Source organism: Patagioenas fasciata, chromosome 4, assembly GCF_037038585.1.
Source record: "Patagioenas fasciata isolate bPatFas1 chromosome 4, bPatFas1.hap1, whole genome shotgun sequence".
In the NCBI taxonomy this organism is placed as follows: domain Eukaryota; kingdom Metazoa; phylum Chordata; class Aves; order Columbiformes; family Columbidae; genus Patagioenas; species Patagioenas fasciata.
The window spans coordinates 47,346,392-47,370,438 of NC_092523.1; the positions used below are offsets into that span (position 1 = coordinate 47,346,392).

Consider the following 24,047-nt stretch of genomic DNA (forward strand, 5'->3'; position numbering starts at 1 on the left):
AATTTATCTTTTGCAGCCTAGAGTTTATTACTGGTATCATATACATGTTTAATGAAGGGTTTGTCCCTGTGGGAGTACAAAAAGAGCCAGGAGAAGACACCAAATACAGAAAATGAAAGGAAACAACTGGATCAATTTCAGAGACTCAGACTGATATGAACTTCATATAGATTTTCTACCATAGTTTAAACATAACAAGTAGCTTACAGCTGTCTGAAGACCTTTATAGGCAGACCAAACAGTTTTTTTCATTAATTTAATTTATTCCTATGCAGTTTTCACACTAACACATGCTACTGAATTATGAATAACATACCTCCTCACTCCTTCCCACAGTCCTCAGCTCACAATCTCCCCAGTGACACTAAAACACCGCTATTCCGATGACCTAATTACAATAGCATAGGAGGAAAACTGTGTTCTATAAGTTGGTGACACATTAAATAAACCAGTTAATAATATAAACCATCAAGACCTTTTCCCTTTTGCAGAGTTTTCTTGTACAGAGTAGTAAGAAAAACATGTTTGATTAGGAAGTGCTGAAGTCCTCTGTTATTAACACAGGCTAACAAACATCCAAACATTGGCAAATGGTTCTACACACCAAGTTCTTAAAGCTTAAGTGAGTTCCAGCAGAGTTTTTTCCTAATGAAAGGACATCAGGCATTTCATCCAATGACAACTGAAACTGTAGGCTTTTTTAGTTTAAAGAAGTTTCCATCCATCACACAGGCAAGACAAAACTTGTCAGAATTCCGCAGGCATCTCTTATTATTACAAAGCAGACAGAATTAGAATGTAGTAGCATATTTCTGAATGAGACTTTACATTTAGGCAAACACTTAAGTGCTTTTGATTCTTTTTCTTAAAAATAAGGAACCAAGAAGATGCATCTAGCAGAGCTATATCACGTTCCCACAGGACTGGAACTAATACACTTCCTTCTGAAATGACATTATGGCAATCTATGCTCTCTGATGTTCTGCACAACTAATGGCAGTTTTTTTTCAAAGAAAGAACAACTCCACTTGCCACTTCCAGGTAAATATATTTGCACTGCATTGCCTTGCAAAGTGAGGTACTTTTCATGCTTGAGTACATACAAATACTGCATTTGGTGGAAAATAAATATGCATTTTCATGCCTGAGCAGCTTACGGATGAGGTCTGATGGAAGTGCTAAACAGAACGCAAGTCTAGAGGGACATTTAATTTTGTAATTAAAGAACCCTGAAGAAAAGATTGTACAACTACCTCTTTACTCAATCTATTAAAAACATGCAATTGAAGCTGCTCAAGTGTTTGTCACAAAATAGCTGCAGAAGACCAAATAAAAAATACAGGATAAATGATATCTTATTGTTTGCATCTGAACGGTACAATATCTAGATGAATGGCTCCCTGATCATAACAATGAGAAAACAAGAAACCAAAATAACTTTGTTCCCCAGCTTCCCAGGAAGGTGTAATTGAAATCAGTACATTGGAATTTGAGTGCTCTAAATTCTGCTGTGGTCACATACTCTTAATAAGCACTCTGCTAACAGTACGACTTAAAGTGGTAATGGTTTCTTGCCCCTTTCTTAAGCAACCTCCTAAAAACCAATATTTGGCTTATCATTTCCATAAGAGTATAAGAAAAAAGACCCCTGAAAAACTGGCAAAGAAACTGTGGTGCAATGCATATTGCTTTAGGTTAAAACAAAAAATTACCTGGCAAGGAAAAAAAGAGAAAGCATAGCATCAAGCATTAGAAATAACAAACACAAAGTAAGATGAATAGCAGTTAAATATTAGAATTTGAGACTAACAGATTAGTAAACAGACCTAGATGTTAATTCCAAGAAGTTTGTTTTGTTTATAAGAAGTCTTGATTATCACATATTCTGAGTTCAGGTCACACATACAGGCATTAACTTGTACAAGACAGTTCAAAAAAATATTTGAAGTGCACTTCATTTTCACTGATCTCAGAATAAGCATTGTGAAAATAATTACAGCAGCAAACACAACTATGCTTGCATAATATAAATGTTCTGCTACTTGACCAAATATTGGACAAATTTTTGTGAAAGTGGAAGTTTCAAAATATAGTTAACTCCAGGCCAGCAAAATAATTAGTATGCCAGCAAAAACCTACTTCAACTTTTATATGTGGCCATAAACAAAAACTACCTTAACATTTCAACTTTACACAGAAAATGGTGATTACATTTTAACTGCAGAAGAGATCTGACCCAATCAACAAGAATGCTAGTTCTATTTACTGTAACTAGTAAGTACTGGATGCAGGACACTGAAGAAGCAATTATTATGTAACGTATAGATAGATAGACAGTCCAGTCACAGCAGCATCAAGGTCATCAGGCTTAAATGGTATATCTGTTTCTCTACTTCCAGATGAACCCAAATTCATTACCACATACATAGGTACATCTTAATGAAATAAAGGGAAAACTAAATATTGATCAAACATTGTCTTAATTTTTACATTATATTACTGCTAGATCTTAGTTGAACAATTAATCATACAAAACAGAAGCCTTCCCTCATCGTAGTGCTATTCATAAAAAAAATCATGGCCCATTCAGCAGAAGCAAAAAAAAAAATGCCCGCTAATAAGCACAGTGTTTTTTAATAAGAGCTCTAATACAGATGTTTTTCCATCTCATGAAGTTTTATACATCTTTTCACAGCCATGCTCTCTATACAACCACCGTCCAGAGTCAAATGGTCTCAGATGTTGTTTTCAGTATGTATTTTATCTTGAAATATATTTAAAATACCTATTTTTACATATTGAAATAACATTTTCATTTATAACAATAATATAATAAATACATGTTTAAAACTATACTTTTAATACATATTTAAATGTTTCCTGCTTTATGAATAAAATTGCTGGATTAAAAATCAGTATCCTAAAGGCTTAGAGTCAATAATTAGAAACGTATACACTTGACTGTGCATTACACAACAGCCAGTACTTTACACAATTTAACATTCAGAAAAAATTGCCACTGCTAATACACCTTTCATACAAAAAAGTTATTGCAATGTGTAGTATCTGTTTTGGCTTTTTTTAGTCAACTTTAAGAATAATTTATCAGCTTTTAAGTTTTTAGATTAAAGTTTAAACTAGAAGACAAAATGAGGCAGAAGTTGATTTTACCAGTATTCAGGAAGTATATGTAATTTGGTTTTAAACTTATGAAGGTTCCCCCCTGTAATCAGCATTTTAATAGGAGAGAATAAAATGTTGAAGTTCTGCTGAGTATTTCTTTTAGAAATAATCCTGCACTGCAGTCAGAATGGGACTGTTACAGCTTAGAGATTTCCTTAAAATCTAAGTCTCAACAGATATCAAACAAATATGGATAACTAGTCTTTGTATTTCCAGCTGAGAAGCATAACAAAAATCAAAGTAAAGCAGCCCCAACAAATTCCATCGGCTGTACCACAGCGCCCTCTGCTGGTCAGCCAGGCACAAGGAAAACTGATAGTAACTTTTTTTTCAACATACAACAAATAAGATGGATTATGATACATCTCATCTATATATCATACAAAACGACAGCAGTAATTTTCCACTTTCTAGACGAGAAAACTTACCTCTCTCCTGCTTACAACTTTGAATCAAAATGCGACTGTATTTACTGCCAGGCATGTTCCCTCAAAACTTAATACTCCCTAGAAGTAATTTGCTTCAAACCACTTGATACTTATTAATAAAAAAATGTAGGATTTGGTGTCCTGAATTCACAGGACCTGTTAAGTCTTGTATTTTTAAAATGCTTGTTGTCCTGTTTTATGAAGAAGATTGGCAGCTTAAAAATCAGTATCCTCAAGGATCAGAAACAAGGACATAGAAGCACAGACACTTAATTGTACACTACAGAGCACCAAATTCTTTACATTATTTCATGTTGAGAAATATCTGTCATTACTAATGTGCCTTTTGTACAAAAAAGGTTACTGACATGTGCAATCACATTATGTTATGTCAACTTTAATAATAATTTATTAGCTTCAAAGGAGTTTCTATTAAAGCTCTAGAAAACTATGTCAAGTGAAGTCTGCTATGCATTGGATTGTAACTTCAGTATTTCTGATAATGGTATCTTGTTAGATACGAAAGAAAATTCTTACCCTGTTAAAGCTGTGCTCATGAGAATCTTCCAGCTGTCCATTGCTAGTCACAGGAATTTCTGCCGCTGAATTTCTGGGAGACTCTTGAGCCATTGCACCTTCCTATAATATAAAACGAAACAGGTTAGCATTTGTCTTAAATTTCCAATGAGTAATCTATATGAACGTATTTGACATGTAGGTTTCGTAACAGTTGATTTTACTCCAAACTCCTATTGGCAATATTCTGATATACTAAGTCTGTATACCTTCATTTAACCACATACCCAAATCACATTAATATACCAGCACAGATCAGAGTGAAGTAATTCAAAACTTCAGGATCTAAGAGAGAAGAAACACTATGATTTAACCCATTGATATGGAGGGTAAGAGGGTATCAGACACAAATGAGACATGTGAGGCCCGACAAATATCTTCTACATGTACTTGACCCTTAGAGCAGTTTACATATCTTGAACTATAAAAAGGTGAGCTTGGCTAAAAAGAAATAAATAAATAGAATTGCACTATGTAATCATCAGCAAGAAGTATTAGAGAAGTGCAACAAGTTTTAACATGTGTTAAAAAAAATTGCAACTGTTCCAAACTTGGAAATAGTTTAACTTCCTTATTTTATCATAATACAGTGCCACCTTCTGACTAAGCTGTTAGTATGCAACTCTCAGTCAACAGTAGTAAATCTAAAGTGAAATGCAGAAGCAAGAACTTAAAACACCAACACAAATCAAGAATCGAAGATAGTTTCCAAATGCAGCTGTGTTATGAACAGTAGCAGCTGTGAAACCACTGCTTTCAAGAACAACCTAAGGTATAAGCCAGAAGAGCCATCCTCAGAAGAAATGCACACTGTTTACAGGCATCCTAACATTCTCTGAAACTAAGACAGACTGAAAATTTCTACGTTCTCAAAAAGCAAGCCTTAACTCTGCATGCCAGCTTCATTAGTCAACTTTAGTGTAAACAGTAGAAAAATCAACACACATCCAAAGCAGTGTTTGTTCAATTACCTACATAAAAGTTGTCTGAAATCATCAAACCAGCCCATGCCCCAGTGCAAGACTGGCAAGACACAGTACACTGTCAACAGGTACTTGAGAATAGATGCTTTCTTCCCTTAAACCTCTAAAATCATCAAACTGAACCAGATGAAAGGGTCAGGGTGAGGCCAAGTCTGAGAGGAGGCTAAAGCACCAGCAGCTTCTCCAACCACATGTGAAGCTTTTACAGAATGTCCATATAACACAAGAATTTTACTGGTACTGAGGATCACCTGCATCATTCTCAGTGGCAACATCTGTCATACCCCATTGCTGACATTTTCCACACTTTCACCTATCAACACTTCATTTACATTAGTGAGTTTAATTTCCTTCGTAAAACTCGAGGCCACCCAAGCTGTTTTTCTGACTAGTCACTGTCTGTAGGCTCCAATAAATGTGCTCCTCTAACTCCAGATGGCTTTCAAAGTCTTGTTATCATAACTTCTTCCAAAGACTGAACTACTGAGACTTCACTTCTGTTGGTCTTTTGAAGCAGAGCTCACTACTCAAACTTCATTTGTTATCTACAAAATCTGATTTACATTTCTGAAAGCATAATAATCTTCTTCAATTAGCAGCATAAAACACAACAAATTTAAAGAAAAAGGCAAGGAAATCTAAGTCCATCAAGTTTCTGAGTGAATGCTGCCTTTTACCCATAGGGAGAAGGGAAAGAAAAAGGCCAAGGAAAGGCCGCTCTAAGGACCATACATTGGAACTACAGTCCGCGTATGCACACGGATTTGAGGTGATACATTTTCCCCTTTTGATTATCAAGACCTTCTCTGCAACTTAGCAAAGCTGAATTGAAAGCTACTTTTTCAAAAATCATGCTTTATGAAACTTCCCTAAAATGAGAAGCTAAACATATAAGCCCAGCTTCTGAAAAAATTCTAAATACACAGAGAACAGATTTCAAATAATGTAAGAAAAAGTCAGTGTGTTAGAAATTCAAGAAAATGTGTTTTTATAACACACTAACTTACTCTATCAGTCTCCCTCATTAAGGATCCAGTAAGTGCCTTCTTTCAGCACTGGGAAGGAGTAGCTCCCATACCATATACTCACATCAGCCTAGCATCCCAAATTCTCCATATAGTCCAGTCTCCACCCACAATTACAACACAGAACAGCTTTTCTGGGGGTCATTCTTCATAAAACAGAACAAACTCAAAACTCATAGCCTTTAAGTAAATGAAAATATTGAAGTACTCCAAAAGGTCTATGTTTACAAGTAGTTTTAAAACAATAATTGTTTAATTTCATAAAATACAGAACACCTGGAGTTAGAAGGGACCCATAAGGATCACTGAGTCCAACTCCCTGCTCCTCACGAGGAGTTGCTAGTTACCTGCCATATTAGACTTTAATTTAGGAAATCTGTCCACTTGCTCAAGCTTCTTAAGCTTGCTCTAAATCTTGCATCTGCTTAAACTCCAAGATTGCTAGGAACTACATTTCTACTTGACACAGCAAAGCAAGATATTTTTCAAAATGCTCTGCCTGTCACAGCTACCTGCACAACACCAAAACATTAGCATAGGCTAACGTAGCTATTTTGTTGTTCTTTCTGTAAACTGTCAGAAAACACAATGTCAAGGGGAAGTCCTGTACTGTCACTTCATTTGGCAGGGGTCACAAACAAAACTGCATCTCCAAATTTAATTAAAGGCAAAACAAATACTTGGCGTGGATGCTTTTCATCAAGAATCCCAAATCATTTTGCTGATATTATACATAGATGTATGTTTATGCATTTATTCAGATATATAGATGCTTGCACATATGCATACTTCTCTAATAAATACATATATTAGAAAACAATCATCAGCTTCTCTAGGTAACCCACAAAATCTAAAAACACCTAGAAGCAATTAACAGTTTTTTTAGGTGTTTCTACATATCAGCTTCAGAGAAAGCAAAAAATTACTTGCTAACTTCAGTTTCACATTACATCTGAATTAAAACACCATCTCCCATTGCTGAAAGGATGTTTCACTACACCCCTTTTTCAGTTCCTACTGTGAGCCCCAGAGTGTCCCATCTCCCAGCCACAACAACGTCCCTACCATTCACCTGACTGCACAATAAACAGACTCTGCTCACTAGCCTGACAACAGACCTTTTCACCAGGTTCATTTCCCATAGTTGCAGTGCAATGAGGTCAGACAAGTACTACAGACAGGAACTGAGCAGCTGAAAAAGGGAAGTGGCATGAACTGCTAATTTGGCTCAGACATAACAAAAAATCACCACCTGCATTTTAGTCAGTCTACAAAGAACAAGTCCTTGCACTTTTTTTTCTTTTTATCCTTTACCCCTATCTCTTCCCCCACCTCTTCCCTGGGCCAGAACAATGTATTTGTACAGCAAACAAGATAGCTGAAACAAAGCAGGTTAAAAGAAAGCGACCTATGCCCAAAAAGGGGATGGGTAATTTTTCCACTCAAATTGGTTCTCCAACACAGTTCACACAGCTCCATCTCTTGTACCTACAAAACAGAGGGGGTAATTATGCAAAAAAACACTACTCAGATGAAGGACTGCTCTCAGCCACAGCATCAGCTTACTTCAGCAGCACAGTATCTCAAAATAGCTGCAGACTACTGCCAAAACCACTGGCCATTTCTCTTTACTTCTGGATGCACGTTCCTGCAGCCTCACACAATCCTGGCCAGCTTACTGATCTGAGAGAAAACTGAGACACCAGATCACAACAGTATTTCATTAAAACAGTGAGTATGATTGCTGACTGAAGTGTCCCTTTGGCAAGCGCAGCCCATAGCTGATTTAAACCAAGTACATAAAGAAACTGCATCCTCAGAAGAAAAACTATCATATGTAGGAAGACTCTAAAGTAAATACAAAAGTTCCTAAATTTGCATTGATGTGTTAGGCATTAATGAAATAAGCACTATGGAAAATCATGAAGGATATTTTATATAGAAAAATACATTAATTCTTTAGTAACTTTTTTAGCACATCTTAGTTTGCAAATATCAGATTTAGAGATACACTAAATATCTGTGGAATCACTATTCTGTTTCTTATAAAAGTTTAAAAACAATTCACTGGTATTGAAACTCTAATACCCATAAAGTCAGCATTGTGTTTTTTCATCCTCACTCTAGAGCAGCCACGGAAACATTTACTCTTTACCTTTCTGAAACAGCCTCCCAAACACATCCAATTGGCTAAGTATTACTGAGAACCTTAGGAATTTGTTCATTATTTTAAAAAGTCACAGACTTATTTACTATGAAGATGCAAGCTGTATCTACTCCCAAGAAAAAAGATTCACCACTGCAGCAGCAGACAGACTGCCTTGTTAAAGTGAGGTTACACAGAAACTGCTGCCTTTCAAGTACCAACTCTTGTTTCCCGCAGCACCTACATATTTCAGACTTCACCCCACCTAGATCTATTCGGTTTACAAAACAAATACCACAGCACGGCAAAAGACTACTGGTTGAAGTAATCCTTTGTTATTAACTAACAGGATTGCTCTTAGTAGCATCTCAAAAGCAAACCCACCCATTCAAGATAACATGCATAAACTCATATCCCCACACTAACTTTACTGTGCCATGTATACCAGAATTTTTGGCAGTCTGAAACTGTTGCTGGGATTGGTTGATTTTTACAGTAACAAACCATCCACCCAATCACCTCAGAGTCAGACTGGACCTCCTCTGCAGCTGGATGAGATTCATCAAGTGTTGTGGATTCATTGCTGCGTTCTGACATACCTGAAAATAAAATAGGTTTGGCATGCATTAATTGATGTGACAGGAGCTGGATGCCACACCTTATAGAAACCAAAGCAGGCTTTCGGAAAACATTTATTTTATAAGTTCCGCTAAAGCAAAAAGAAACCTCTCTCTTTTGATGACAAGCAGGTCTTTAGCTATCCAAAACCTAACCAAGACTAGGAACATAGTCTAGCATAAACTCCCATTGCCAAAGCAACCTTCCCTGCACAGACAGCTAAGTTTGCAACACAAAACCCAGCAAATCAAACAAGGTTCTGCAGCTGATATTTACTGTCACCTGTAATAACACACTGACTGTATCCTACCATTGCAAAGATCCAATTTTGTTAAGACATGAGATTTATTCAAACATTGCAAGTCCTATCGATGCTAAGTCACTGGAACCTAGTAAGCTGTTCAGTCTGTTAACTAGAAATAGAATCTCATTCATTTTATTCTCAAAAAGATCTCATGAAAGTCAGTAACACTGAGCACACACACGAGAAAACAACTCTGAGCAGAGCAATCACGAAAGCTAAGTTAACTAATTTAGCTTAAATAAGCAAAGTATCTAAACTTGATTTCAAACAGTTGGTATCTACAGGTGACATTACAATTCACTCAGCTGTTTGAGAGAAGGAGACAATTAAAAATTAAACAGAGCCTGTCAGTATTGAGTATAATCACACATGACTTCAGTTAATTAAGTCTTGCACTATTTTATATACATTCAGCCAAATATCAGATTAAGAAAAATTTTATATAGAGAACTATTTATATTGTATTTCAGTTTCCCAAGCTATAAAGCATTTTAATTAAAGCAAATAACTAATAAGGTAAACAGCTCACATGACAAGGGAAATAAAATAAGGACACAAGAGCTGAGAAACTGAAACACATAGATCATATTACACTAGACAACCTATTACTTTAGTTTGGAAAACCAAACATGTGAAGTATTTTCTCCATGAAAAAAACCAATTGTTCACTGAATTAAGTTCAGTTTTTCCTCCAACCAATACAAAGTCCATTTTAAAGGACCTGAAGAATGATAACATCTTCATGTACCTTTCTTAATTTCCTATAATTCTTTTGAATATGAAAGATCATACAGTGGAGGTGCTGTTTACCCACACAGTCCTGCCAGAACTCTGTTTGTGGTTGAAAACCACCTCCATGCTTAACAGCTTATTTCTGAGCAGATAAAGAATTTCCATTATGGACTAGAAGAATAACTGTGATTTCTTTGCTCTGCTGGTTAAACAAGAAAATAAATTCATCATGCTGCACAGTCTTGGTTAAGACAATCTGTACCTCAATTTTACCACATTAGTAATCCTGGAGTTATGTTTGTACCTCACATACAAACTTACACACTACGGCAATGCTGTTTAAAACTACTAAATGCTATAAGGAGCAAAAATATTTTCGTGATAGCATTAAGAACTCTTAACAACCTAATCTAGAGGCATAAATCATCTCACAAACCCATGCAGAAGACACAGCATAAAGACAAATAATTCATATTGTAAACAAAAATTCACCATTTGTGTCACAACCTACCCCCACCCATTTTTCTATAAAGTATTTCCTTCAAGCAGTATCAACACTTCCAACACAGCTCTGCTAGATCACACTAGACCAACTTTAAAACATAAGAAGGTAAAAACTGTAGATTAAAGGTGGCTTTTGTAAAAAGTTTAACTGTATATTCTAGTTTAACTATAGAATTCCCTGATGACTGCTATATAGCAAAAAAAAAAAAAATGGGAGTGTAAACATCAAATGCTGGATGTAAGGATAAAAAATTTCTACATGTTTACAAAGATTCAGAAGATAATATGTGAATTGTGGCAAACATGGCATCTATATACATATATTGCTTTTATTTAAGGTTCCATTTAAGAAATGCATATAGTTTTTTGTATCTCAGTAGTTCCCGATTTGCTCTTGCAGGTGTCAGAGAAAGGGACATTCTTTAAGAGCTTGATTATCTGCAGTACAGCATGAATTCCATGTACCAGGACAGTAACAAGCATCAACTGCAATTACAACAACTCAGAGCTGTTCTACATGGAAGAAACATGTCTGATCCATATTCTGAGAGGAATTTAAGCCAAAACCCTGCCCTCATCACTCCTGCCCCTATGAATTTTTGTGTTTCTTTTGTTGATTTTTTGTTTGGTTGGTTGTTTTTGTTGCTGTGTTTTGTTTTCGTGTCCCGTCCCCCCCCCAGTTCTGCAAATCCACACAAATACTTGTACCAGAGAAGAGAGGAGACAGAATAGACTGAGAATTTTCCCCCATGGCAAAGACACCTTAAATGCATATTAGATTACAATCTCAGTCATTTTAAATTCTGCTTACCACAAATAAAACCACACAAGTTTTAAGTCCTGGGGATTTATATGCCATTTCTTCAACTGACAAAGTAAAAAGTAAAGCAAACCAAAAACTTATTAACAACATACTAAGCTTCCTGTAAGACAAAGACTTCAGAGACATTTAACCAATTATAATTAGTGGTTATACAAGGACACTTATGAATTTGGTTTTTTATATGAGAAGTCCATATTTGCTTATTCATGCATCTATGAGTTAAATGTAATCAACAATAAATTAATCTTCAATAAGGGATTTATTCTTAACATAATTACATTACTTATGGTCTTGGAAACAAGAACCATGGGATTCTCAATAATTACACCTGTTTTTCTAAGCAGTATGTGCAGGCTCCTTCACTTAAGTTTTTCACTTATATTAATTGCCAAAAAGGTAAAAGCAAGATATCTTCTCCCCAAATAAAGTTTATTACACACTTTTGTTGTTGTCTTATTACTCCACTCACGGATAAGAATTAAAGGTTTTTGTAATACTGCATAAAATGCAAGCGCTGGTGGAAAGTAATGATAACACTTAATTTCATTTTCTAACTAAGAACACTACCACTTATTCTTGACAAGATCATGATCAATTGCTTTTTTAAAAGAATTTGAAGAACTGCATTAAACACTTTCTGCTCTGATGACACCACAGTTTTCTCTTTATGCTCTTGAATTCCCTGGCTGCTCCACTTGCAAGATCTAATTATGCTTAAAAGTTACACAACATGTTGGAGATAAAGACTGGAAAACAGAACCTTCCACACTTCCTACTCCAGGTCAACCTGTCCCATGGCACTTCAGCACTCTGCTCCTGTCCAGATTACCCAAAGCATGGGCTCCCATTATGGTTCCAACTTCTACCAAAACAGAAAAAAAGCAGCTGATCAAGATACTGCCTCAGCTTACAATTTTTCTAGCCTAGTATTCTTTCGTACTATTTATTCCTTGCATTTTAACTGTGTGTGTGCACATACGCATATACATAAACATATACATGATTCAGACAGCTGTTTAGTTTTGGAGTTGCACTGATCAAATTATATCCTTTGCCAGCTCTGCAAGAGAACCCTTTTTACCTTTTCTGGAGAATCAACACTTAGATAACAAAGCCACTGACTGCAAGCACCAGTTCCACCAAGCATGAAAAGACGACATTGAAAATACATCCAGTTCAGGGGATGCAAAATGAAAAGCTATGAGGAGGGTTCAGTCAACAATGAGAGATCAGACATGTACTCTAAGCAACACTAGAAAAATTGCTCATAGTTTGTAAACAATATCAGATACAACATCTGCTTGTCACACAACACCACACTGTTTCCATGTTTTAACAATAGTAAGCCAGCTGCAAAAGACATATTGGAACACTTAAAACAATAATTGTCAGGGTGTGAAATAAGCCCCAGGGGCATGAAATTTATGCAATATCTACAGTGTTTTCCTTCAACAACAATCACCTTCCCTCATAAATCCCAGCTTCTACCAAGCTCAGGCTCTGCCCGCCCTCTCCGGGTGCCCACCACCCCCTGGGGCAGGGACCTTCCCGCGAACCCCGCAGACAGACGAGCAGATGGGCAGACCCCCCCAGCACCACGCTTCCGACCCCTACGGGAAGGGCACCGCCCGGCCGCCGGCCCCTGGGGCGGTGGGAAGCGGACGGGGACAGCCCGCGGTGGGCCCCGCTAGGGGCTGCGGGCTCTCCTCACACCGCTGACAAGCCCAGCCGCCCGCATCCACGAGCTGCCGGGGAAGCGGAGGCCGTTCCCGCGGTGTGACACGTAGGACGGGACGGAAGGGGAGGTGAGGCCTCCCCGCCCGGCTGCAGCGAACGCCGGGCCGGGCCGGGCCTGGCCTGGCCTGACCCCTGTGCCCAGCGGCCCGCCCCTCACCTGCCGGCGGCGCTGCTGCCGCCCCGGAGGCGTCGTGCTGAGGGAGAAGGCAGGGCGGGACAGAGGACGGAAAGGGGAGAAGGAGGACGCCGGGCGGGGCGGCAGCGCCGCTGCCCCCTCTCCAGCTTTATTTTCTTCCTCCTCCGGTACCAGTAGGAGCCGGAAGCGCTTGGCCGGAAACGCAGCTGACGGCGGCCTCGCCGGGGAGTTGCGGCGGGCAGCGGCCTCTCTAGGCTGCGGCAGGGATGTCTATGGTCGCCTCCTGGCCGAGCGGTAGCTATGGCAACCAGAGCCGCGGCCGCAGCTCCTCGCCCGCTGACAGCGGCTCCTGCCGCGCCGCGGTTGTGTTACCGCCCGGCCGGGGCCTCTGGGGGCCGAGGGGTGCGGAGAGGCGGCGGCGGGGCGCTTCACAGAATCCCGGAATGTTAGGGATTGGAAGGGACCTGGAAAGATCATCTAGTCCAATCCCCCTGCCGGAGCAGAAACAACTAGATGAGACTACACAGGAAGGTGTCCAGGCGGGTTTTGAATGTCTCCAGAGAAGGAGACTCCACAACCTCCCGGAGCAGCCTGTTCCAGTGCTCTGTCATCCTTACTGAGAAGAAGTTTCTTCTCATATTTAAGTGAAACCTCCTGTGTTCCAGTTTGTACCCATTGCCCCTTGTCTTATCATTGGTTGTCACCGAGAAGAGCCTGGCTCCATCCTCGTGACACTCACCCTCTACATATTTATAAACATTAATTAGGTTACCCCTCAGTCTCCTCCAAGCTAAAGAGACCCAGCTCCCTCAGCCTTTCCTCACATGGGAGATGCTCCACTCCCTTAAGCATCTTTGTTGCCCTGCGCTGGACTCTCTCCAGCAGTTCCCTGTCCTTCTGGAACTGAGGGGCCCAGAACTGGCCACAATATTCCAGATGTGGTCTCACCAGGGCAGAGTAGAGGGGAAGGAGAACCTCTCTCGACCTACTAACCACCCCAATACACCCCAGGATGCCATTGGCCTTCCTGGCCACAAGGGCCCAGTGCTGGCTCATGGTCATCCTGCTGTCCTTTAATCCTTGGCGAGATTAAACTGTGCAACCCTGGCGTGTGTGTGCCAGCTGCAACCGGGAGGCTGCCCCTGCCCCTGCCAAGTGCCATGCCCGTGAGATCAGAGCACCGCCTTGAAAACGAGCCTTATAGAAAGCTCCAGCAACCCGAAGCGGCAGAGCGGGAGCGTGCCTGCCCGGCGTGGGTGTGCGCGCCTGGGACGGGGAGCTCGGTACCATGGCAGAGGCTTCGGGGAGCCCTCCTCCCCAACCGACAGTGAGGAGGAAAAAAAGCATATCTATTGAGGAAAAAATTGATATCATAAGTGCTGTCGAAAGTGGTACGAAAAAGGCAGACATCGCAGCCAAGTATGGCATAAAGAAGAATTCCTTGTCTTCAATTATGAAGAATAAAGAAAAAGTTCTGGAAGCCTTTGAATCTTTACGATTTGATCCTAAAAGAAAAAGACTAAGGACTGCTTTTTATAGCGACCTGGAGGAGGCACTGGTGAAGTGGTACAGGATTGCTCAGTGCTTGAATGTGCCAGTAAATGGTCCTATGTTGCGCCTCAAGGCTAATGATTTTGCCCAGAAGCTTGGACATAGCGATTTTAAATGCAGTAATGGCTGGCTCGATCGTTTCAAGTCAAGGTATGGTTTAGTTTTCAGAGCTCATCCTGTAGAAGCAGCTGCAACTACAGTGGATGCTCCAACTCTTTGGTGCCAAAATATTCTTCCTTATTATTTAAATGATTATCAGCCAAAAAACGTGTTTTATATACAGGAGACTGGGTTGTTGTATCAGATGTTACCGCATAACACATTTGCATTTAAAGGGGAAACTTGTTCTGTGGGTGAAGTAAGCAAGAAGAGAATAACTGTAGTGGTGGGTACAAATATGGATGGCTCCGAGAAACTTCCTTTGCTTGTTATAGGAAAAAACAAGAGTCCTCGCTCTTTCAAAGATGTATTGTCGCTCCCTGTGGATTATGAAGCAAATGATACGGCGTGGATGACTTCGGAAGTGTTCGAACAGTGGATGCGTAAACTCGATGACAGATTTCGAGCACAGCAGCGACAAGTAGTTATTCTTGTTGATTCTCTCCCAGCTCACCCAGAAGTAAAGAACCTGAAGTCTGTCAAGTTAGTATTCTCTCCTCCAGACTCTTCTTCGAGTATAGCTGTGAAGCAAGGGGCTATCAGAAGTCTGAAGGTTAAATACAGGTGCTGTCTTATCAAGAGATTTGTTGACTGTGTAGAAGGTAATAAAGAGTTTATGCTGACTCTTCTCGATGCAATTGAGATGTTGCACCTGTGCTGGAGGAAAGTAGCACCAAAGACTATTGTAAAAAGTTATAATGAAGCAGGATCTAAATTAGAAACCCAGGCAAATGATAATGACACAGAAGTTGGAAGTGATTTTGATTTGATTGCACATGCACAGGCAGCTGGAGTGGAGTTTCCAGAAGGTTTGTCTTTGGAGGAATATGCAGCTCTAGATGATGGCTTGGTAACTTGCGAAATGCCCACCAATAACAAAAGAATGTGTGCCAAAGAATGTGCATCAGATAAACCTGGGACATTTGTTGGTGATGAAGATGAGGATGAAGCTGATCGATTTCAGGGAGCTGAACAGCCTTTACCATCAAAACATGAGGCTTTGAGTGCTTTAGATACCCTTCGAAAGTTTTTCCGAAGTCAAGACACGAATAATATTTTTCATGATTCCTTAGCTGACCTGGAGAATTTTATTCAACATGTAGCATGTAAATAAATATTTTAGTAAAATGTGAAAGCATGTAATGGAAAAAAAGGAATTGTATAAGTAAACAAAAATAGGCAGTTTAATAATTGTTGCTATGTCCTCTAGCATGTCTTGCTCAGGTGCCTAGATGTACATAATGAAAGAAATTCGAAATTATGAAAAAGGTCTGTGAACTGAATTGTTTCACAAAAATCAGGTGGAAAGAACACAAAATTTGGGGTGGAGAGAGGAAATAAGTTGAACCTTTAAAATTATAACTGCAGTAAGCACAATGGAGGCAAAAGCAATTCTTTGAGCAGTTTGGTACACTCAGAATGAACTGGTGCCCACTTGTAATTCTTTCTTCAGGAAAAGATTAGCACTTCTTCACATCGATAATTTCACCAGTGTCTCTGTTATTGTTGACAGTGGAACAAAAAATATTTATCAGCTTGGTGGTTTTGATACTTAAAAAATTGAGTAACACAGAAAATAGGTACTTAAGTTCTGAGAACTAAGGGCTTTTTAAAATATTTTTTTTGTCCTTGTTCAAGAATTCTGACCACAGTTTATTCTTGCAGCTGATGATGAACAGCAGAAAGTTACCAGCATTGTATGTGCTTTGTTTTCTTAAAGCTGCTCATGTGTGGATACACACAAATGGCATCATAATTTATCCAAGAGTCAAAAGACAAACAAACCTTTATTTGGTCTTTGAAGAGGTCAAAAAGGAAGGTCATTCTCTCCTTCTCAGCCTTTTTGGTATTTGGATTTTATGTAGGTCCTTCTGTGCAACTCCATTTACTACAGTAAATAGAGAAAAAAATCAGCTTATGCATCACCTGCACTCAAAACCTTACTGAGCTCTTGATTTATTTACTATACTTTGAGGCTTTGCTGTTGGATTCAATGCACCAATGCAGTTCAGCGTTATCAGTGCCATTAAGAGGGGTGCTGTTTGCATGACTACAGTGTGAAGTTGAGTAAATCACTGTATGTTTATATATCTTCAAGTATGGGGAAACGCGGACTCCTCAGATCCAAAATGCTAGCACTGAAGAAGGAAGTGGTACACCGTGTAAATGTTAGTCATTTTAGCCCATATATGCAGTTCGAGCTAGAGAATTTTTCACACTGTGTAGGTAAACCATCAGGACACTGGCTTTTTATGTCTGGGGTGGTATCTGTTGGAGGGAGAGGGAGAAGAATATTGCTTTAGAGTGCACTGTATTTAAAAATAAGAACCTTTTCTACAAAATGCAGATTACGAAGGCTGTAATTTGCTTTAGTACTTCGAATACTAGTTTAGACAACTAAGTGCTTTTTCCTATATGCTTTTCTACTCCATGCTATAGTTAGATAACAGTTACGTGCTTTGGCATCAAGTCAGTGAGGTCATTTTCAGTAACCTGAAGTTACTTCTAGAAATGTGAACTGAAAATATGAAGCTTTAATAATATAAGTAATTTCCAAACAGGGCCAAAATAGAAAAAAAAAAAAAAAATTGGAACATAGATTTGGTATAATCAAAAGCATCCTCAGAGTCATTCTTGAGACAAGTAATATGTAAAATTAAGTATGCTTTTCAAAATACATCTGCACTTGAAAATTTTAATAAATACTACACTATTTCTGATTTATGTTGTGTGTGTTTCTTATTTACTGTTGTGCGTGGTTCTGGATATCTTTCAGAAGTATGAACTATATCTCCATTTAAAATTGTTACTCAAAGGAACATTACCTCTAAAACTAAAAGGAAATTAATCAATTTTTGCACCATTAAGCAAAAAGATAAGAGAGGGGACAGTCAGAGCTTTACAGGAGAGCAATCCATATGTGCCTCTATACCCAAGACCCCTGACATTTTGACAGCAAAGCAATTTGGAAGGAGTAAATAAGTAGATGATTCTCATTATTTATTATGTAAAGCTTGAGAATTGTAGTCTCAAACACACAGAATCTTCACTGATTTTAGATTTTAGAAATGCCATACTACTTTGTTAGCTAGAATTCTTAGAGTAGAAAACAGCAATCATATGCAAGTATTAATTTCACTTAGTTTCGGACCATTTTTCTTTGTTCTCTCTAGCACCCTGGAAATAATGCTGGCTCACGTAGGCATCCAGTTTTTCAATGAACAGTAGGAACTGATTTAGTAAAATTTAGCTGCAACAATTTCATAAATGTCAGTTAAATTGTAAAATATTAGTAAAACACTGTCAAGATTTTTTGGTGGTTGTGTTCAATGAAATGGTAGGGCGAATATTGGCCTACTCAACAGTTAACTAAAAACGTGGTGAGCGGGCAACCATGGCATGCAATGACAGTATTTCACATTGTTTTTCCTCCTTTAAGATCACTAAAGGTTTGTGCTTTCTATTTTGGGGGGGCAATTGTTAAAGGAGGACTTCATGAAGTTCTTATTGAGGCTGTCACCAGAGAAGAGATTTTATAGTTAAGCAAGGAAGTCACTGTTTGTATCTAGATGTTTAATGTGACTAGTTGGGGTTTCCCGTCTTGAAAATCACAACCAAAATCAATCAATCCATAAGCATACAACTCTTTTAATTTAATTTTTTTTATGTGTTGAGTTTATGGCTAAATTTTTTAGAGACCCTGTTCAAAATTGTAGCAATATAAGTATTTATTGGATGTAGCCATCTGCTTTGTGCATTCAAGACAAGGAACTGCCTGACAATTGGACTGAAGTTCGTATTTTTTATTGATGCATTCATTAACAATAGAAAAATCTTTGCAACAGTTGAAAAGATAACAGTGCTATGTCAGACAGCCTGTTTTTACACACAGCTTTTGTATTGCTAAAGCGGAAATGCACAGAAATGTGATTCCCTTTTACTGAGGTAACTAGCTGTGATATAACCACATAATTGTTACATGAGATTACTAATTCAAGCATAGCTCATTGCCTTACTTGCTAGTACAGTTACTCCATTTGAGATGTATTTTCTCTCTTACAGCCAAAGCTGTTTAATTATATCAGTCTTTTAAACCATAGAACTTTTTGATAGCTGTGTTACCTCTGCTCCTTGAATGAAATGGAAAACCGTAAATTACAAATTACTCTGATCAGTAAAGTGGACAAATACCACGCTGAATTACCAGATCTGCTGAGTGAGAAGATGCCTTATTTACAACAATTTTTTAAATGCCTTACTGTGTTTTGCAATATTTCAGCTGGAAGCCACCTTCTTCCTAAGCTTTCATGCACCTGTGGCGCAACTTTCCTGCCTTGTGTGTGAACAGCACCCAGGGGAACAGGTCAGTCCCCTCACCACAATCTGTGTGAATTGTCAGCCTGCATGCAGGTCGTTGGCCACATCATCGGGGAGGTGAGCTCCAGAGCTGGTTTGCATCCTCCACTTCTGCATTTTTGTCTTTTTGTGTGCCTGTGCAAGCACTTGGTGATGATCACTGAGGTAGTGACTCATCTGTCTGGGAAAGCTGTGGTCTGATGGGGTCATGCAACATCACCTCAAGTGCCAGATTAAACACTGTTCGTAATATATTTGTCAAAGAAATGTTCTTGACCCTAGATTTCCCCTTGTCTCAGACATCTAGGCTTGAAAAAACAGTTTAATCAAAGGATAAAAAATAAATTGAAAAGTACAGCAAAGAAACAGTCCAGACGGGGTGCCTCTCAAGGAGAAGGACCCTGAGACAAAAGCCGCTTGGGCTTTTAAACCCTCACAATCTATGCACCCTCTCTTCGCGTGTCCTTCATGTGCTGTCCACATGCTTTTTGGTCCAATGGTAATTCTGGGTCTCAGGGCTTCTTTGTTTCTCACTGGAATCTCTTTCTCCAGCCTCCAGTTCTTATCTAAATGGTTTGCAGCCTCTGCTGACAGAGTTTCCTCTTTGTCTCCTGGTACAGGTCTTCAAGACTTCCCATCAGTGAGCAACCAAGTTAAGAAAAGTTCACAATTTGCAGCCTGGAATTCCGGCGAGCCTGGCCACTCGTACTAAGTTTGGTGCTCATGCAAAAATAGGTTATTCAATCAAAAGAATGCAACTAAAAGAATAGAATAGAATTTAAAAGTTAGTTTGATTAAACTTATTCTGTAACATATTGACCAGCTGTTTCAAAACCCTGCAGGACCTGGGATTGCTGACAGAGACATCCCAGGAGGGTGATAAGAGGTCTCAGCTCTCCTGGTCCCTGCTCAGTAGCAAAGCTGGAGAGCTCTACTCTCTGGAGAAGTTCTTAGAAAACACTTGATGTTCAAGAATGATTACTTCAACGTCTGATAAATGGTTGCTGGATTTCTCATCTGAAGTCATCCACTTATCCTAAGATGTGCTGTGAGCCTGCCACCATGTCATGCGTACAAAGGGACAGCTTACTGAAACCATTGCTTTTCTTCTAGCAGTGGTGGTGTCTCATACGTGTAAGTTGTATAAACAACGGAACGTTATATTTTGCTATTCAAAATTGTATTTCTCTCCTCTTCCATTTCTTTCATCCATTGCCTTCCATTGTTTTATATTAATTGTTATCCTGCTAATTCTAGTGTTGATGTTAGGATCGTTAGAACCTTCTGACAAGCCGTTTTTCCACTCCTTTCCCTGTTTCTAATATTATGTTCTGCAGGTGGTATTTTTGAATCATCACATGTAGCAGTAAATATCACCCTCTTGGTACACAGTCTCATGATCTCAGGCCTTAATTTCTTCATTGCTGTATTTAGTGGCCTTCCAAATTCCTTGCTTCATTTAGCTGAGAACATTTAGTATGTCCATATTTCTGTTTGTCTTTTCTTTTTGTAGAGCAGGGTCAGCAGTACTTTTTCCAGCAGTCGCCCAGGGTGTCTGAGTGAATTGGTAATAAAACATGCAATCTTTTTCTCCTTTCAGGTGTCTCTGTTTCTTCCTCCTGTCAGTGGCCCTTTCTGATCTGTACTTTTGAGATTCTCATTTTGACATTTAGTATCTTCATCTAAACCATTCCCTTTTCTCTTTCATCTCTTACCTTTATCTGCCTGTATAGCGTCCTTGGCACTGTTTGCTTCTACATTTCAGTTTCTAAATATCGAACCCCTAACATCAGCTCTTTAGATCTTTCTTTCCTCCTCTTTTACTGGACCCATCTAATGTTTAAACTACATTTCAAACTCCCTTTTCCTCCTTTCCATTATTAGTTTTCAATTTCCCTTCTCCAAAAACAAGTATTTAACTTGTTCTGGAGACAACCAGTTTTTTACTTTCTACTTTACTTGGTGTGTCTTCATGATACCCTTAGATCAAAGATTATATATTGATTAAAAGTATGTTATTTTCCCTAAATTTATCTTTTTGTATTTTGTTTTGTCCTATTCTTTATTCCTAGCACTTTCAAGTCTTTGCTTTGCTTGAGCCTTTCTTTTGCACTCGCGATCACCAGCATTTGATTCATTTTTTAAGGTTGCAACAAAAAACAACCAACCAACCAAACCAAACAAGCAAACAAACCCGCACACAAACAAAACCTGCACAAAGAAAGAGATCAGGGCTAATTTTTTACATAGCTAAACATATTGCAATGTCACATAAAACAAATCAGATGAAAGCCAGCTCAAGCATTAGCTAGTTTATATCAATGTTTTAATTTTAATTTAAATTTTTTATTGTTTATTTTCACTCTGATTTTTGCTATTTTAGTAGTTCTTTGTGTGTTGTCAGATGTGTATATCCTGTTTGGCTTTGTAGCCAGCCCATATGGCCTGAGTTCATGGAGAAAAGCAGGTAGATCATGAAAACGGAGGAGTTTAAAGCCAAGGTCCTGGTCCATTCAGATTCCCCTGCAGGAACTTAAGGAGAGCTTGTGACGCAGGTTAAGCAGAACTTTTCATTCAAAATCAGTATTTAGAGTCCTCTGAAAGTCCACATCCATACACAAATTAGCCACAAAAACTAATTTGAGAGAGAACATCACAGCTTGTCTGAACTTAGGGTGGCAAGAAATTACCACCCATAATTCAGCTTCACTTCAAAATTAATTTATATGAGAGTTTGTTTGTTTGTGTGTTTGTTTGTTTTTGTTTGTTTGTTTGTTTGTTTGTTTCCCCAGAGCTAAGGAGACATGATCTATGTAAACCATGTGTCACCACAGTGGCCAGGGTTTCGGTATTCGGTAAGCAAACAGAAATTTGCCTAGAGACAAAGGAAGGCTGAAACAGCATTTCTGGGTAAGAGCAGTCATTCTTTATAGTCTAGAAGTTGCAGGAACAGTCAGATGAGCTTGAAAATTGACATGGCATTTCAGAAGTTACTGAGAGAGACTTTGTAGTGTGGCCTTGGGATTTCTGAGTTAAAGAGATACTTGTTATGTGCAGTTCCAAACAACTACTGAACTATTTTTGAAAAGCTGGCTTGATGGATATCGATTTTACAGCGCTGAGAAAATGTGGCAAAGCATTGCGTGCACATTCAATGCATGGCACAGACAAACATTATAATTAAATTCCATCAGAGACAGACCCTCTGTTCCCTGTGAGAGCTGAGGGTGACCAGACGCAGTGCATACCTGGTGAGCATCTGCAGAGAAGCAGGAGCAGACGTGGTGTATGCTGTAGACATGCAACAGCAAGACAGAAAAGACAAGTACAGGCAGACAGAACTACAGGCTCTCAGCTTTGGTTGTTGAATGACTATAAAGGACTCTTCTATGCCCCATCAGAAATGCTTTCCCTACATGCCCCATTACCAATCCAACTTTTTCAAAAAGCGAAGGAAAGCCTCTTATGAACTGAAAGCTTTTCAAGATTTGATAAGTTCTTGCCAGTTTGGCATTATTGTGCTTCATAACCTTGAAGCACACAAAAGTTGGCAGCAGAAACAAGAACTACAAAAGATAAAGCTGAACTAAATGCATAAGGAAGCTTGTAGGTCTTTATGTCATGTTCTTACCTGGCTTTTACTCAGCCCATGCGGAGTTGGCAGCATTAATACAAGGGGCCACCTGTAGAGTTCCCCCAAGTCATACAGCACCCTCAAAGATTTGTTAAAACCTAATTTAGTACCAGCAGTTTGCTCACTGCTGCTCACAGGAGAGTGTTTGGCAAACATAATGCTTGGATGGTTAGAAACCATCTTGCAATTGCATCTTAAATATTCATGGTTAAATAGCCACTGAGAGCTTTAGGAAAATAACAGAACTTGATAATTCCCTAACAATAGCTACACTATTATCTATACCCAGCCTTAATGCACATGTGCATCTGCAAACCTGTATTCCTATTTAAATGCCTGCATTCACAGTGTTGATCTGTTGAGGACTAATACTAGGGTGGCAGATATCATCCTGGACAATAAGATTATATGAAATATACATTAATGTAAGCTTCCTAAGGGATTATTTAGAATTGAGATTATGGAGCTTTATGAATTTAAAACTTCCTTTGTATTTCTTCATCCTCTCACCTCATCTCACAGGGTGGAGAACCCCGTGGCTTGCACTGGTGCAGTCTCACAGTGGGTAATGTGATCATTTTGAATGACCTTCTTTGTGGGGAGCTCTGCAAGTGTTTGCCAGCATATTAGTCTGCAAGAATTAGGAGGAAATGCTACTACATGCGGAAAACAGCCCTTAAGCTCCAGCCAGTGGGAGGTGTAAGTGCGGCTCTGCCTCCCAAGAGGGATGAGCGAGCCTCCTGCTAGGATGCCGACTCCTCAGGCAAGGCACATATTTGTGAGGTTACATCTTCAGAAAGCAGAAATGCAGGTACTGGTTTGCTTTTCATCATTCATCCTGCATTTCTCCTTCCTGTCTGCTATTCCAGCTCCTCAGAGATGAAAAATTCCGTCTCAGCCATGTGCCCAATCCGATCAGTTCCCTAGTTCATAAAGTCAAGATAGTTCTGTGCCACCCCACCTGCCTGATTTACAGGCTTTAAATATAGCTCCTATATTTGGCAGGCACCCTTTTGCCTTTTTTTTTTTTTTTTTTTTTTGAGGACGAGATATTTGCATTCCCTAAAAGCATTTCTAGCTCTAATGGCAAAAGAATGAGTTGTGGACCTCAAATGAACTCCGTGTCCCTCTCTCTGTGTGGAGATACAATTA

General features: G+C 39.0%; 2 protein-coding genes across 9 annotated transcripts in view; one reads left to right on the forward strand and one right to left on the reverse strand.

Annotated features, from left to right (window-relative positions):
- Window positions 1-13,400, reverse strand: part of ARFIP1 (ARF interacting protein 1) — a 45,143-nt gene extending 31,743 nt beyond the window's left edge. For 6 of the 8 annotated variants that reach the window (XM_065837265.2, XM_065837262.2, XM_065837260.2 and 3 more), the window contains exons 1-3: window positions 13,217-13,399; window positions 8,861-8,940; window positions 4,149-4,250 (exon numbers count right to left, since the gene is read on the reverse strand). In XM_065837265.2, coding sequence (XP_065693337.1) covers window positions 4,149-4,250; window positions 8,861-8,938 — 180 coding nt within the window. In that variant the 5' untranslated portion in view covers window positions 8,939-8,940; window positions 13,217-13,399. Of the gene's footprint in view, window positions 1-4,148; window positions 4,251-8,860; window positions 8,941-13,216 lie in introns of all 8 variants that reach the window. The other 2 variants (XM_071807789.1, XM_065837263.2) reach the window with 2 other exon arrangements.
- Window positions 13,401-14,002: 602 nt separating this feature from the next.
- TIGD4 (tigger transposable element derived 4) lies at window positions 14,003-16,646 on the forward strand. Its single transcript, XM_065836107.2, has one exon. It carries the CDS (start codon window positions 14,484-14,486, stop codon window positions 16,017-16,019), a length of 1,536 nt encoding a protein of 511 aa, XP_065692179.1. The 5' UTR covers window positions 14,003-14,483; the 3' UTR covers window positions 16,020-16,646.
- Window positions 16,647-24,047: the final 7,401 nt, after the last annotated feature.